This window comes from Tinamus guttatus, unplaced genomic scaffold (genome assembly GCF_059628265.1).
Source record: "Tinamus guttatus ecotype Peru unplaced genomic scaffold, ASM5962826v1 Tinamus_guttatus_pri_ptg000116l, whole genome shotgun sequence".
NCBI lineage: Eukaryota > Metazoa > Chordata > Aves > Tinamiformes > Tinamidae > Tinamus > Tinamus guttatus.
Window position 1 is genome coordinate 1,422,520 of NW_028288650.1, and position 14,257 is coordinate 1,436,776.

Genomic DNA, 14,257 nt, shown 5'->3' on the forward strand with positions numbered 1-14,257 from the left:
CAGAGTATCTATGACAAGGTGGCTATAATTTAGCCACTCTAATATACCCTGTGGAGTTAGGTAACATCACTGCTTCAGGCACTAGTGGACCCATATTATGACTTCTCAGTACCTTCGCTCTGATGCAAAGCCAGTGGGGAAAATCTGGGGGGATTTGGCAGGCCCAGAGCACACAAAACCACAGGAAAACCCAGTCTCTCACCCCTGTGGTGTGTCACAGTCAGGTTTGCATTAAGGTCCCGCGTGCTTCTAGCCAACCTTTATTATATTTTATCCTGCTCTGCACTGGGATTTGGCTCTCCCCAATATCTCACAGAAGGGAAGGTGCACAGAGGACTAACACACTGAGAGGTGCTCTGTGCCTGGCACCAGCCAGCAGCCTGTGGGTCAGACCTGTCCCCAGCAAAAATCACAGTAAGTAGGCACACAGCAACACAAATCTCACTTGGGGATGAGCCTTAGCAGAGGGGTCTTATCCAGAGCCAAATTAGTTTATTGCAGGAGTTAGTACTAAGAACTGAACTCTGAATTCTGCATCTTTAATTTCTCCCTGGCGCTCGCACAGGCTGTCTAGAGGCTTCCTCACGTCTCTGGATTTTTGTGGTGTTAATCTCCTTACAGCCTTTTCCTTTGCACATAGGATGGCTTCCTGGAGAAGCTGAACTCCAGCGAGTTCGTTGCCCTCTCCCGGCTGATGGAAGGCTTTATTTTAGATACTGAGCAGATCTGTGGCAGGAAAAGTATGTCCTTGCGAGGAGCACTTCAGAGCCAAGCCAACAGATTTGTGAATAGGTTCCATGAGGAGAGGAAGACAAAGCTAAGGTATCTCTCAGTAGAAGCTCTTCGTGTTTGTAAAAGAAGAATTTTATCAGTTGCATTCTGTGTAAGCAGAAGTCTTTTGCTGCCTGGCACACCTGTAATCCACTTCTAGTGATGAGTACAAGAAGGGGATGGAAACTGTTGTAAAATCCTATTATTTTTGATTGTTTTACATTCCTCAGAACCTCTTTTAATTGGATTATTCTACAACTGTCTAAATTGGGGCAGTAATAACTACAGGAAGGACTAAAAACTGCCTGAGTTTTTATTGATATTGAAGGGTGGGACTTCCCTGTCTCAGGGACTAGGAATTTCAGAACAGTGACTCCCCAGCCAGATGTGTGTGGCTGGTTGTGGTCTGTAATGCTTGAGAGCAGCCTTCCTATGAACATTTAGTCTGTTTGCCTTCATCCCTCAATAGCTCTCAAAATGACCATGTTGCCACATCATTTCCGTGGCAGTGATCACAAAAGGATCTTTATTCCTACAAGGGCCTCTGGCCTTCTAGGGTAGATTGGATGTAGAAACCATAAAGTGCCCAGGCAACAGGATTTTGAGTTTGTTACTACCCTTATGGAGTATCTCTTTATAATAAGGATTAATGATGTAGCATTTTTCAGTCCTTGGCTCTTCTTAAATTACTGTAGTTTTGATTCCACAGCAGTGCATGCAGGAGAGGCATAAAGATACAAGGTATTTCATTTTCTCAACCTCCTTGCCCTTGTGTTTGCAGTCTCCTCCTGGACAACGAGCGCTGGAAGCAAGCTGAAGTCCCTGCCGAGTTTCAGGATCTCGTCGATTCCGTATCAGATGGCAGAATTTCTCTCCCTGAAAAAAAGGCAGCAGGTGGGTATCCTGCAGTGCTGCTGTTAGCTCATTTCAAGTGATTGTCAGCAAATGCTGTTACTGAATGCGGCCAGATACATCCCAGCATCAGTCTTGATCTGTGCTTGTTTGCTGTGTTCTGGGGAGTGCAAAAGGAAGATGATTTGTATATATATTTTTTTCTCTTGTTTGCACTGTTCAAATTTGAGTTGACCTTAAAAGAGTCTTAGCAGAACCCATTTAGGGGCTAGCTCAGGAATGGAGATTCCCAAAACAGAGGCTTAGAGTCTTTGCACAAATACAGTCTTTCTCCAGAACGTAACGTGGAATTGTTGGAAGAAACAGAAGAGCTCAGCCCTGTTTGTGTGAAACGGTGCTTTTTGGCACTACTTGATTTGCCAGTTGTTCAGCTGAAAGCTGGCATGCTATGTGGCTGCTCACTCAACTGAAAACTTGGGTCTCTTCAATTATTTACCTCACCACAGGATCCTCACGTGGCCTCAGATGAGGAACAAGAAGCAAAAAACACCCTCATTTCCCTGTGTGCAAAACGAGATTGCATTATTGTGCACTCCTTGCCTTGTAGGATTGCTTTCCCAGGGTGGTGGCGATGAACCTACATGAGCAGCTAGAAAAGGAAGAGAACATATTTAGAGGGCGAGAAAGATGGCAACTGAGGAGAAAGTTGGGATAAAAACAGTAATATCACAGTCGAGAAAGGCCCCATTCCCACCTCTCCCCCAAGAAAAAGGACATAACAGATAGAGGACGTAAAGGCATTAACCCTAGAAGCGATGGAGCGCAGCATGGAAATGTGCTTGTTAGCCTTTGCTTTCAGCAGAAGCACTCCAGGGCATTACTGACAGTATAAATAGTGATACTGGTCCTAATTATGATGTGTGGCCACCTGCGTTCTGCATGTGACTATTACAAAGTAGAAAGTGGTGCTCCAAGGATTGATTTGTTTGTTTTTTCCAAGCCTTAGTAAGGGAAACACTTCACTTCTGGAAACCCACATGCTCTGTGCTCATCCCTCTCCCTTTCTCGTTAAACGTTTAGCTGCTGAAGAAAGAAAACCCACTGAATTCCTCGTTGTTGAAGGACAAAAATATGCGACAGTTGGGTAAGCTGCAGTCTTCTCTCTTAGCAGTGGGTTAGTTGGCAAGTGCTTTTGGGCAGAACTGTGGGTGAATACTAACAGCTTTAGCATCCTTACCTGAATAAAATAAGAGCCTTCTTTCCACAGATTAATCACTCTTTTGTTTCCAAACAATTATAAAACATTGCCAGTTGTTCTCTGTTCTTCTCTAAACAACTAAGCTGAAATTGAAGATGGTGTTTGTTTTGCAGTTACTTTATGAAAACATGTATTTGTGAAGATACACATTTATCTTCACACCACATTGCATGTGCTGCATGTTATTTCTTTGTATCTGCATTGCTTTTGGTTTGAATGTGAATTTCTTAATACTGATTATATCAAAGCGCTTTTAAAATATGAATACCACTACTACTTAATTTGCAAGTCTTCTGTATTTCTGAAGATGGAGAAGCTTAAGCATCCATGAGATGCTCTTTTGGTAGAGAGACCGACCTGTCAGGCTTCAGTGAAACCTGAGTCCAAAAAGGTTAAATTGTCCCAAACTTAGAACAAGAAAGTGCTGATTTTCATGGTGTCTTTGACCAGCTGTTGTTTCGGGGTGCTTTGTGGTGAGGTGCCATCGTTTAATTACAAGCAGAAACCCAATTGCTTAGAACTTAAAACCAGCCTCCTGCTATCACTGCAAAATAGTGTTTCAGGTTGAGGTATTTGAGCAGCCTTTAGAGGGTAAAGAGCATTTCTCTGAGGGAGAAAAAATACATTTAATAGACCATATGTTTGTCCATTTTTTTCACTTATCTGCATTTATAGCAGCCTTTCCACTGATTGTCATTGTCTATAGGCTCTGGATTTTCAGTTACCAAGAGTTGGCCGGAGTTGTACAGTATTTTAAGAAAGGAGCTTTAAGGCTTTTTCCCCTCTAACATCTGAATGGAGACTTCGAGTTCCACAGTAGTCACCCTTTGAAATAAGAAGTTCTTCTGTAAACTTTAGACATTTTTCTCTCGTATTTGTTCAGTATTTCCCCCAACCACCCTGTGGAGTGGATAGTGCTTACAGCCATCTCTGTATATCCTCTTTACAGTTCACTTTTGTCCCACGCCAGTGAGTGGATTGATTTAATGCTACGACCTGTAGCATTAGGTAGCTTTCTAGTCTTGTGAGTGGACTTTATTTAATTTTTCAGCATCTAATGGGGCTAACATTTGGCTCTTACCTCTCTTGCAGGACAGTGTTGCTGTTAATAAGAATAATCCTCGAGTACTGCCAGTGTGTGGACAACATTCCCTCCATCACCACTGACATGCTTACCCGCCTGTCTGATTTACTGAAGGTATGAGCGTGTCCTGCCTGCCCTGGTCACAGGGATTCAGGCCAGGAGACTGTGGATTACTCTCCCAAATGCTTTATGTGCTTTTATGATGTAACATAAACCATATAAGTTACACTAAAATGATTTTGTTTGTTACTCTGTTACAAGGTAGGTTTTTTAAACACACAGATTTGAAGGTCAGATATGTTGGGTGAATTAACTTCAGGAAGGATGTCCTTCCTTTTCTTTTTTCTCCACCTGGGAATCTGCAAGTTTCATCTGGCAGTAATTTTCATAGCAGTTATTCCTTCAGGCTGGAGGTATAAGCAGTGCTGTTGGAGAAAATGCAGTTTCATTCCAGATCCCATTGATACATATCTGCAGTCATGAAAGAAACTAGTCTCTTGCTTTGTGCAAGTCAGTAGAAGTAATATCATCATAAGGGTGAAAAATAGGTTGTGACAAAGCCACTGTAAAGGTAGCTTAAGGTAAAGATGATGAATGAATAGGCCCTGGTCTTTTATTCCTTGCTAGAGAAGAGGAAGACTGGTGGAAGACAGGTACAACAAGGTAAGACCAGTAAATAGTAATAAAAGGAACACATGAATACAGCTAAAATTGTTACACGTACCCAAAGCCTACAACTCAATTTATTCCAAGGTTTTTATCTTTGGTTTTGCCTACAAAGGTTACATCAGGCATTAGAGTGATGAACATGAGCATCCCTACAAGGGCAGCAGATTCTTCTCTACAAAATACATTTTGGCATATGCTGGCTGGGAGTACCCTGGGAGATGGACCTTACAGTTTGTAATGTGCTGAGGAGAATAGGCCAGAGGCACCTCAAAGGTTCAGAGAAAAGGTATCAGGATGCAGAAACGCGTTCCTCGAGGCAGGCACAAGGAGGGGATATTGCTCCCTTGATGTTTCAGACAAGCTGCTTTCCTGTTGCTTTGTCCCCAGCAGGCCATCGGGTGAGTTCATAATATTCCTGTATTGCAGGAGGGAACATGAGCGTCTGTCATTCTTTATAGACCTTGCTTATAATGATCTACCAGACATTTAGTGAGCTCTAACCTAAGCTAAACACCTCAGTGGAGCTTAGACAGTGTGTGATACTTTTCAGTTTGACAGTTCTACTTCTCATGTCCACCAGGAGGCATAAAGAAAAGTCTTGTTCCTCTCTATGGAGGAGAAGAGGAGAGGAAGCAAATTCTGTGCAAACTGTGGCGCAGGAGTGTGGCAAAAAAGCTTAATTCTGGGCAAGGGGAAACCTCTGTATTGCAGAGATGAGTTGTAGAGCAACAGTTGCTTCAGGTAGAAGGGAGAGGATCAGCCTTTGAGCTCTGTGTAGGTTTGGCCTCCCAATTCCCACCCTGTTTCCCAAAGGAAGCACTGCTCAGACATAAGCCCTTGGAGCCCTGAGTGTTCTGCTTCCCATTGAGAACCACAGAGTTTAAGTCACTTGACAAGGACTTAATTTGTTGCCATTGCCCTAAAAGAAAGTGGTAGGTCTGGAGAACTGAATGAACAAAACAAGTCTGACCCCGTAGTCTCTGTCAGTGCATAAGCTGCCTGTTCTCCTGGGTGACCTCAATGTGAGGATAATGTTTTTAAAAGCACTGAGTTGCATTGGTTTGTTTTTCCTCCTACGCTTTCTGTGCTCTATCAGATGGAAAAGAGCAGAACTTAAAAGATTTCTCACAGTCTGTGACAGAAAGGGGGAACTGAAGGTAAAAATAAAACCCAAATACCACATGGGACTGTTGTCAACTCTTCCATGTACTCTGTATATGTGTTCCTGCCTCAAAGGCAATAAAAACAATGGAATTCCTTGTGCTTTGTTTCCAGCTTATAGGATACTTGAGATCTCGCCAGAAGATAGCTGGTCATGAAATGTAGGCTGCTCAAATGATTTTCCAGCAGTAGCTGCGAGTTAGTTTTCCATCACACATCACCCTTCCCTTAAAGGCACAAAGAAAGGAAAACTTGATAGGTATCTTGACCAGGGGCACAGCAATAGACCAAAGCTTTTGTGCAAGGCCAGAGAGAACAAAAGCATATTGACTGCTGAGTTGTTCGAGGAAATATCTAATTGTAGTCCTTAGTTTTGTTTTCTGTCCAATATGGATAAATTGGAGAGGGGAAAAAAAAAGGCACAAGAATTTTCTGGATGAAAAGTCCTTTTTCAAAGAGCTGTACATAACATAATGCTCCGAATGAAAGAAGTGGCTCTGCCAGCCCTGGGCAGGGGGCTGATTGCTGGAAAGGGCTCCTCAAGAAATGCTGTGACATGGAGCACATGGGAGAGCAAAGCTGCTGCTCCAGCCGGGACGTGTCCTGCTGTTTGCAGATACTTGCTGCAAACTCTCCTTGCTCTCAGATGGCAATATCACTTTCTCTGTATTTTTCCCATGCTTACAGCAAAAAAAAGGAAGAAAAAAAAAAGTGCTCAAAGATGAAGAGGAAGCAGAACTCCCTGTAACCCACATAAGCCAGAGCCAGCAAGGAAGCTCCTCGTGCTCACACTGCAGGAACTGAGGGTGACAGTGACAGTTTCCCTGTCTCTCCTGACTCACTCAGCCCAATCTAGAATATCTTGTGCCCCAAGCTAGGTAGTAGACCAGAATACCAAAATAAGATGGATTCTGCTAATAAGGGCTGTTTCCCTGCTGCAGAGACCTTAGTTGGCCTGCATACATTTAATGATGCTGCTTTTCTGCTGGAGCCGACAAGGGACGATCCAGCCATGAGTCACCCAGTACGTGGAACTCTCCCGGTGTGCGGGGGGAATCTGACATAGCCTTAAATCACCCGTGCATCATTCCTGAGAGGTCAGCGTTTTTGGTGTTACAAACACAAATGTAGCTCCCTGAGCAGGAGCGAATTTGGTCCTTTCAAGAGTCCAGTGAGGTCAGCTTTATTCACCCTGGCGCACGCTTCGCTTTCACAGTTTTCCTTGGTTCAGTGCTGAAACCACAGTTAGTTTTTCCTTCCCTGCCTTGGAGGAATCCCTCCTTGCCAAGGTCCTGCTCGGAGCAGCTGAAGAAGCCATTATACGTGCTGAGGTTTTGAGGAGAGAATCCAGAATAACCTCAGCAGAACCAATTTCCCTTCTTAAGTCCTAATTGCCCGAGTGTTTTCCCTGCTCTCCTCTTGCCCAAGGATGCTCTAAAAGCCGTGTTCACTGGGGTGCTCCATCCCTGAGATGCACACTCAGGTGTGAATAGGCAGACAGCACAAGGGGGGAAACCCCTTGTTCCATCTCTGTCGTTGCCTTCTTGTACCCAGAGGGTGTTATTGCTGAAAATAAGTGTGTATTCCTGTCATCAGCATCTTCCTGAGAAAGCATAAGCCAGCTTGGACACTTCCAATGGTATTTATTGCTCCAAACTGTGCTTCTTCAGTAGATTGGTACTATGGGCATCGGCGCAGAGTGATACTCTCTTGCTAGAGGAATTGCTCATTGCTCTACCCCATATCCCTGCACCAAACAGCTCATGCTCAGACCGTTGGGAGGGTCTGAAGCCAGGGCAGAAAACTGCTCCTTTGATATTTTCCATTCTGGGATTACTGTTTTCCTGAACAAAGCTTTGCACTGCGCTCCTTGCAAGGCCCAGGTGTGAGAAATGGGGTGAGAAACCCCAAGCAGGACCCAGTTCTGTGTTCAAAGTAAGGCCGAGTGCAGCCAGTCTGCCCTGCTGCCTTCCTTCCAACTGAGAAACCTCCCCAAAAGGTCCCGTAAAGAGGCAGGAACCGGCCTCCAAGATAAAACCACTGAGTAGCCAGCTGTACTTTTAATAAGAGTATTTCAGAAGACCTTGCCTTGAGTGCTTTAGTGTAAGCTGAGTCAGAAAAATCAGAGCCCACTGAAAATGCTGCTTTTGCCTTGAGCCCGCGGGCTTAGGTGATGTGCTGATCCCGGGATCGTTAGAGCACACGCAGAGCAGTTATTAGCTAGGAGTCCTCTTGGAGGAACACATGAAACTTGGCTATTGGCCTTCATTTATTTTGTCGTAACCTGTTCAGTCCTGCAGACTTCTTTTGATGCTTTTTCTAAACTGCTTTTCATCCTGGAGTGCCGCTTTGGGATATATTTGTGGTTCTTAAAATGGCAACATGCACTTTCGGTAACTTTTTCTTTCTCTTGCAGTATTTCAACTCTAGAAGTTGCCAACTCGTGCTTGGAGCTGGTGCGCTGCAAGTTGTTGGTTTGAAAACAATCACTACAAAAAATCTAGGTATGGATTTTCGAGTTTAAAATATTTAAATCATATTCTTCTGGCTGTTTAGTAGAAGCTAAGTATTTAGGATAAGCTACATCCATGTCATGGTGCTGCATGTAGAAGACAGAGGGTGATGCAGGTTTGTTAGGAAGAGAGTAAAATATGAGTAAAAATGTAAGTTTTTTTTTTTCCATTTAAGGGATGCACTGAAATGCCTCCAATTCCTTTGCTATCAGATCACTTTACATTTGAAACTTTTCTGTCCTAAATGAAGGAAAGAAAAGAGCCAACATAGGAGTGAACAGGTTTTCCTGGGAATGCTTGACTGCAGAGCTGTAGTAACTTCAGCGGTGGCTTTGGCAGGCTTGGGAGCTGCCTCTTTTTTAAAAATCTTTAAGCACATTAAATTGTGTTAGATGCTGTTATTTATGTTGAAGGAAGTGCAGTCTATACCAAATGACTGTTCCTGTAATAATTAAGTTATATTTTTCTTTCCCTCTCTTCCTTCTGGGTTTACAGCTCTTTCTTCACGTTGCCTACAGCTAATCGTACACTACATTCCTATTATCAGGGCTCATTTTGAAGCTCGACTGCAGCCGAAACAGTTTAGCATGCTCAGGCATTTTGACCACATTACGAAGGTAATTCCTGTGGCACTTTCTAATTAAACTACAAGTTCTGCTTTTCATTTGTGCTCTGAAGAATATGAATGCCATTAGATAGTAAATAAAACCTGGTTTCTTTCATTACAGGATTATCATGACCACATAGCTGAAATTTCAGCAAAGCTCGTAGCCATAATGGATAGCTTATTTGACAAACTATTATCCAAGGTAATGATTTATGGAAATAATTATGCACTGTCTAAATTGCCTTGGGATGTGTTGCTGTGTATACTCTAGATGTTCCAAATGCAGTCTCAGGTTTTCCTGTTCAGGACTTGTTTGAACGTCCTCAAGGTGCCCATGCACAAGGGCAGCGCTGCACTCACTGCCTGGGTCCCGTGCACCCTCCGTACACACACACACACACACACACACACACACACACACACACACACAGTAGCACCACCAGCACCACCACCAACGGGTCGTTGGCTCCGTCACCGTGACCGGATCTGCTCCGGCTGCTGCAGCTGCTCTGGTGTTACAGACTGAAGTGCTCTGCTCCCCTGGGCAGCTTTAGCTCTGGGTTTTCTGCCACTTTTTAAGCCATTTCATGTTGGGGTGGGGGAAAGATTAATTCTTCAGTGGCAGATTTGACGGGCTTGGGCAAACCTGTTCCTTTTAGGAGCCCATTTTCTTCCCTCGGCGTTTATGCTATCCTCTTCAAGTCACTTGTGAAATGTGTTTGAGCTTTTAAAAGATCTATATAGTGGTCTCCACCTAGAGAGGGAGGCCTGTGCTGTATCGTAGGTTGCCTTTTTGATCACTTTTGCTGTTATGCCTTGAGAACAAGAGGCAAACGCTGTAAGTTAGACCTTGGGTCCTAAGGAAGTCAGCCCCCAGCAGCAGTGTCTGCCTTGTTGCCAGTAGTCAGCAGTATCTGTCCCTTGGGATCCCTTCCAGGTCTCCTCGGGGCCACGGGAGCTGCAACCTGAGGCTGCTCCTGTCCTTGAGGGCTCCCGAGGGCCGAGCGAGGCCGCCCGGCTCCCCGGGACGCCCCCCGCACTCGCGGGAGGGGAGACGACCGCGGGCGACTTATTGGCCTCCCCTCCTGGCGGCTGCCCTGTTTTGGCCGCTCTCGTTTCCCAAATGTCGTGTTGGCAGCGAAGATATCGGGGAACATAAAAACCAGGGGGTTTCCCAGCGGGAAACCTCCCCGCGGTGCCTCCGAATCCAGCTCGGATCGGCCCTCTCCGTGGCGGGAGCAGAGGAGCCGGGTTCATTTTCTAGCCCTGGCTGCCCAGGGCCTTGTTGCTCCCATCTCGGGCACTGTGAGGGAAGGGGTGTTCCTCACTCTGCTTTCCCGGGTACTTGTGCAGTGTTTTTTCAGCTTGGCCCATGCTGAGTTTCCTTAGGGCTTCTATTTGGATAGAAATTCTGATGCATGCGTCTTGGAGGACCATTCTGGTGAAACCCTGGGAGGTGCACACAGTAGAGAGAATTTCCTGTTGCACTGGCCCTGGTGAGAATCCAGAGCCCAAGACAGGTGGGCAGCAAGCAGGACACGGGGGGCTGTTCCCCTCTCTCCGTGGACACGGGAGGCTGTTCCCCTCTCTCCGTGGAAGCGGCGCTGCGTGCGCCAGGCAGGCGGGCGGTTTGGTGCTGACCTGGCATGTGGATAATTATTGTGGGTTAATGGCAACCGAGCAAAAATAATGAGCAAAGAGAACCAATTAAAGAAGCCCAAACCAATTATAACCTAACTAAGATGAATGGACCAAGTCGGGAGTTGCTGAGGCTGCGTGCAGGAAGCGAAGCAGAGCCGCAGAGTGTCTCTGAATCCGTAATGTGTGAAAATGCCATGAGCAGCGCAGGGCTTCCCATGGGACGGGGCATCCCCCGCTCCGAGGCGTGGAAAGGACTCATCCTTCTGTTCCTGTTGCAGTATGAAGTGAAAGCTCCCGTTCCTTCGGCGTGCTTCAGGAATATCTGCAAGCAGATGGCCAAGATGCACGAAGCCATCTCCGAGCTCCTTCCCGAGGAGCAGACTCAGGTAGCAGCAGCCTCCGTGTGCGCGACCGGTGCTTCATCCAGGCAGAAACGCAGAAATGGGTTGAGGTGCCGCACGGGCGGCAACGCTGGTGACTCAAAGGCAGCCCTTCCAGGGAATTCCTTGTAGGGAATTCTTCTGTAATGCTGAACAGGGTTGAGGTCCTTAAATCCAACGTGAAGCCAAGTCTGCTAGATGTGGATTTCATTGTTTGTCTGTGCTTCCCCTGCAGTTAGTGCTTCTGCAGAACTGTAAATCTAAGAACAGGAAGCCTGACACAGTCATGGAATGCAGAGTTGTAGTTTCTCTTTTACGCTAAACTAAAAGGTCTGTTTGCACTCTTGGGTTTTTTTTTTCCACTTCCTTTTGGAGGAAAAAGAAACCTTTAATAGTCTTAGTACAGTAAAAAAGTCAGAAGAGTCATTTATTTTCTAGCCTTAACATATGCTGCTAGGTGCTTCAGGCAATAGGGAAGAGACATTCATGTTCCAGAGACTGTGTGCTCTAAATTCGGCACGTAACAAACGGGTGAGGATGTACACAGTCCCACCTGCTGTGGCACATATACATATATTTATACATATATTTACATATACACACACACACACACACACACACACACACACATACACGCTGTATGTGGCCAGAAAGCTTAGAAAGCAAAAAAAAAACAACCTGGTTTACAAGAACACAATGGAAGCTTAGTGACTTGAGACATGGTTTGCAGTGTGTTTTTCTGTAGGCAATGACACAAATATGGGGATGGTTCCTTATTCTCATTCTGTGGGTTCTTCTAGATGTTGTTTTTAAGGATTAATGCAAGCTACAAACTTCATCTGAAGAGGCAGCTAGCCCACCTCAACGTTGTCAATGATGGAGGCCCTCAGAACGGGTACGTTCGTTGATATCGAGCATTACAAAAGGCACCCGAAGCCGCTCAGCCCTGCTGGGAGCTGCAGAACGCGGCTGCGCTCCGGGTTACCCGGGTGGCACTGGGTGTTTTTTAGCTGTAAGAGGGGCAGCAGCTTGGTGTAGATGGGGAGGTCAGCGTTGGCCCCTGCCCTACCAGCTCTGTTGCTACCAGTTTTCATTGACCTAGGTCTCAAACCTGTTTTTTTTTTTTTTTTTTTTTTCCCCTCTTATCCTATGCTGAAGTGCTTGTTTCTTTAATAATGGTTAAAAATCCAATTCTGTGAATGCTGGTTAAATTTTTCCTGCTGTTCCTACATCCTGCTGCTTGCTGCTAGGGGACAGCAGGATGGGGGTTCTGAGCCCAGGATCTTTCCAGGCTGTTCGAGGGCTTTTAACTGTGCGTCAGCTGTTAAACGGGCAGTGCATTGGGCTCCTTTTATATTAAGCATCCAAAATACTCAAGTTAATACTACAGCAATTAATATTCCAAGTTAAAATTGAATCCAGGTTTTAAGCTGTAAGATGGGCAGTAGTCAGTAGCGTTCTGTTCTGACCTGGTATTTAACATGCATGTGACTAGCCCGGGTGGGCACTAGATCTCAGGCCGCCGTGGGCTCGGGCACTAACTGCCCCTGGTTTCACTGCAGGCTGGTGACGGCGGACGTAGCTTTTTACACTGGAAACCTTCAAGCTCTGAAAGGCCTCAACGACCTGGACCTGAACATGGCTGAGATCTGGGAGCAGAAGAGGTGACTGAGGCTCTGCCGCAGCCGCGGGCACAGGGAGGGTCCCTGCGTGTCCAGGAAGGGGCCGGCAGCTCTGTGCAATGTCCGTCACGCTCTGGAAACAGACTCAGGTTGCTTTGGACCAAATCCAAACACACACATAGCTGTAACACAGCTGTAGTTGTCTAGAATGCTCTGTATATCTTTATATTAAAAAGATGCTTTGCATTTCTTCTAGTGCAATGAAATTCACGTGGTGTCCCACCTTATTTAATGATGGTACAATATAAAAATCTTGCAGTTGAATGCTGTAGAAAATGTTTTTCTCTATGAAACGATGCTGTTCTAAAATTTATTTTTTTACAGAACTTTATATAAATAAATGTCTTTTGATTGCTTGAATATAGGATTCAGCTTTGTTAGGGAGCTGTCCTGTTTCAGGGTATTTCTCCCAGCTGAAGCCACTTCTCTAATACCTGTCTGTTCACTGGAGCTGTTACCTCCACACCGGACTTCTGGAATGAAAATCACCAGTGAGGATTAAAGTAAGGGGCGGGGGGTTCTGTGCACTTTCAGAGTAGTAAAAGGGCTGTGGGGGCAGAGCCTCCTCCAGTCTCCAAAACAAGCATCAGGTTCTGCTAATTTTAAAGAGGATTAGTACTTGCCAATTCTGCCACTGTTTTAAAGATGCAAAAAGCTGCCTAGAAAGAAAAAAAGGAAGAGGAAAAGGCACAGAGCTCATTTTCATGGTTTTAAGCTGCTCCACAGAAGGTCAGCCAGGTGCCCTAAGGAAGGTTTAACTGAAATAGATTAGGAGTTATTAATACTACCTTTTTAAGACTAGAAGCTTCCAGGACTGAGAGGAAGTGCCTGTGTCCTCGCCCCTCCGACTCCAAGGACAAGCTCCGGAGTCATCCTCGTAACGTCACAGGTGTCACTAAGAGCCCTCAAAAGAAACCTCTCCACTCACAGTTGTTTTTAAAGACCAACTTCTTTAATGATACATACCAGTGTTATACTAAGCTTATAAAATAAAGCTGTCTGCATGTGAATACAAGAGAAACATTAAGAAATCAAAAGTGATCAGGACAGGGCTTGTGATTCCTGTACAAATTTAGAAATATCACAAGTGATGATAAATTAACATACATGACTAACAATATGAACATGGGTGTACTCAAAGTGCCATAATCCATTTTTGAAAAAGAGGGCAGCGGCAGGGTGAGGGTATGAACAGAAACGCCAGGCTGGACGGGGGAAGCGAACAGCGGCCGGGGGCTGGGGCGGCTTTCTCGAGTTTTGGGCTCCTTGGGGGAGCTGGGACCGTCCCCACTTCCCGCTCCATCCCCTGGCCGCGGCCGCCCGGCCTCCCCGCAGCGTCTCCCCCAAGGGCGGCCGGGCCGGACGCTGCAGCCCTGCGGGACGCGGCGGGCGGGTGACACCGGCACAAGACGGTGGCGGCAGCGCGGGCGGCAGCAGGGACGCGCTTGGGCTTCGGCCGCGTCCCCGGAGCCGCCCCGTGTCCCGCTGCAGCCGCCAGAGACGCGGAACCCGCGGCCGCCGCCGCGCTCCTCACCCCCCAGGCAAACAGTATTGCACTTCCAGCGTCTAATAACTGAGGGACAGGAGCTCTTCGAGGACTGAAGCTTTACTTACTTACACACATCCTTTGCACTATGTG

General features: G+C 46.0%; 1 protein-coding gene across 1 annotated transcript in view; it reads left to right on the forward strand.

The window, feature by feature from the left end:
- The window catches only part of VPS54 (VPS54 subunit of GARP complex), a 28,674-nt gene extending 16,070 nt beyond the window's left edge, over positions 1–12,604 (forward strand). Inside the window, exons 13-22 of the mRNA XM_010215898.2 lie at positions 641–822; positions 1,553–1,665; positions 2,704–2,767; positions 3,974–4,079; positions 8,212–8,299; positions 8,804–8,925; positions 9,037–9,117; positions 10,835–10,942; positions 11,737–11,831; positions 12,499–12,604. Of these exons, the coding sequence (XP_010214200.2) occupies positions 641–822; positions 1,553–1,665; positions 2,704–2,767; positions 3,974–4,079; positions 8,212–8,299; positions 8,804–8,925; positions 9,037–9,117; positions 10,835–10,942; positions 11,737–11,831; positions 12,499–12,604 (1,065 nt within the window). The remainder of the gene's footprint in view (positions 1–640; positions 823–1,552; positions 1,666–2,703; positions 2,768–3,973; positions 4,080–8,211; positions 8,300–8,803; positions 8,926–9,036; positions 9,118–10,834; positions 10,943–11,736; positions 11,832–12,498) is intronic.
- The last annotated feature ends 1,653 nt before the right edge of the window (positions 12,605–14,257 follow it).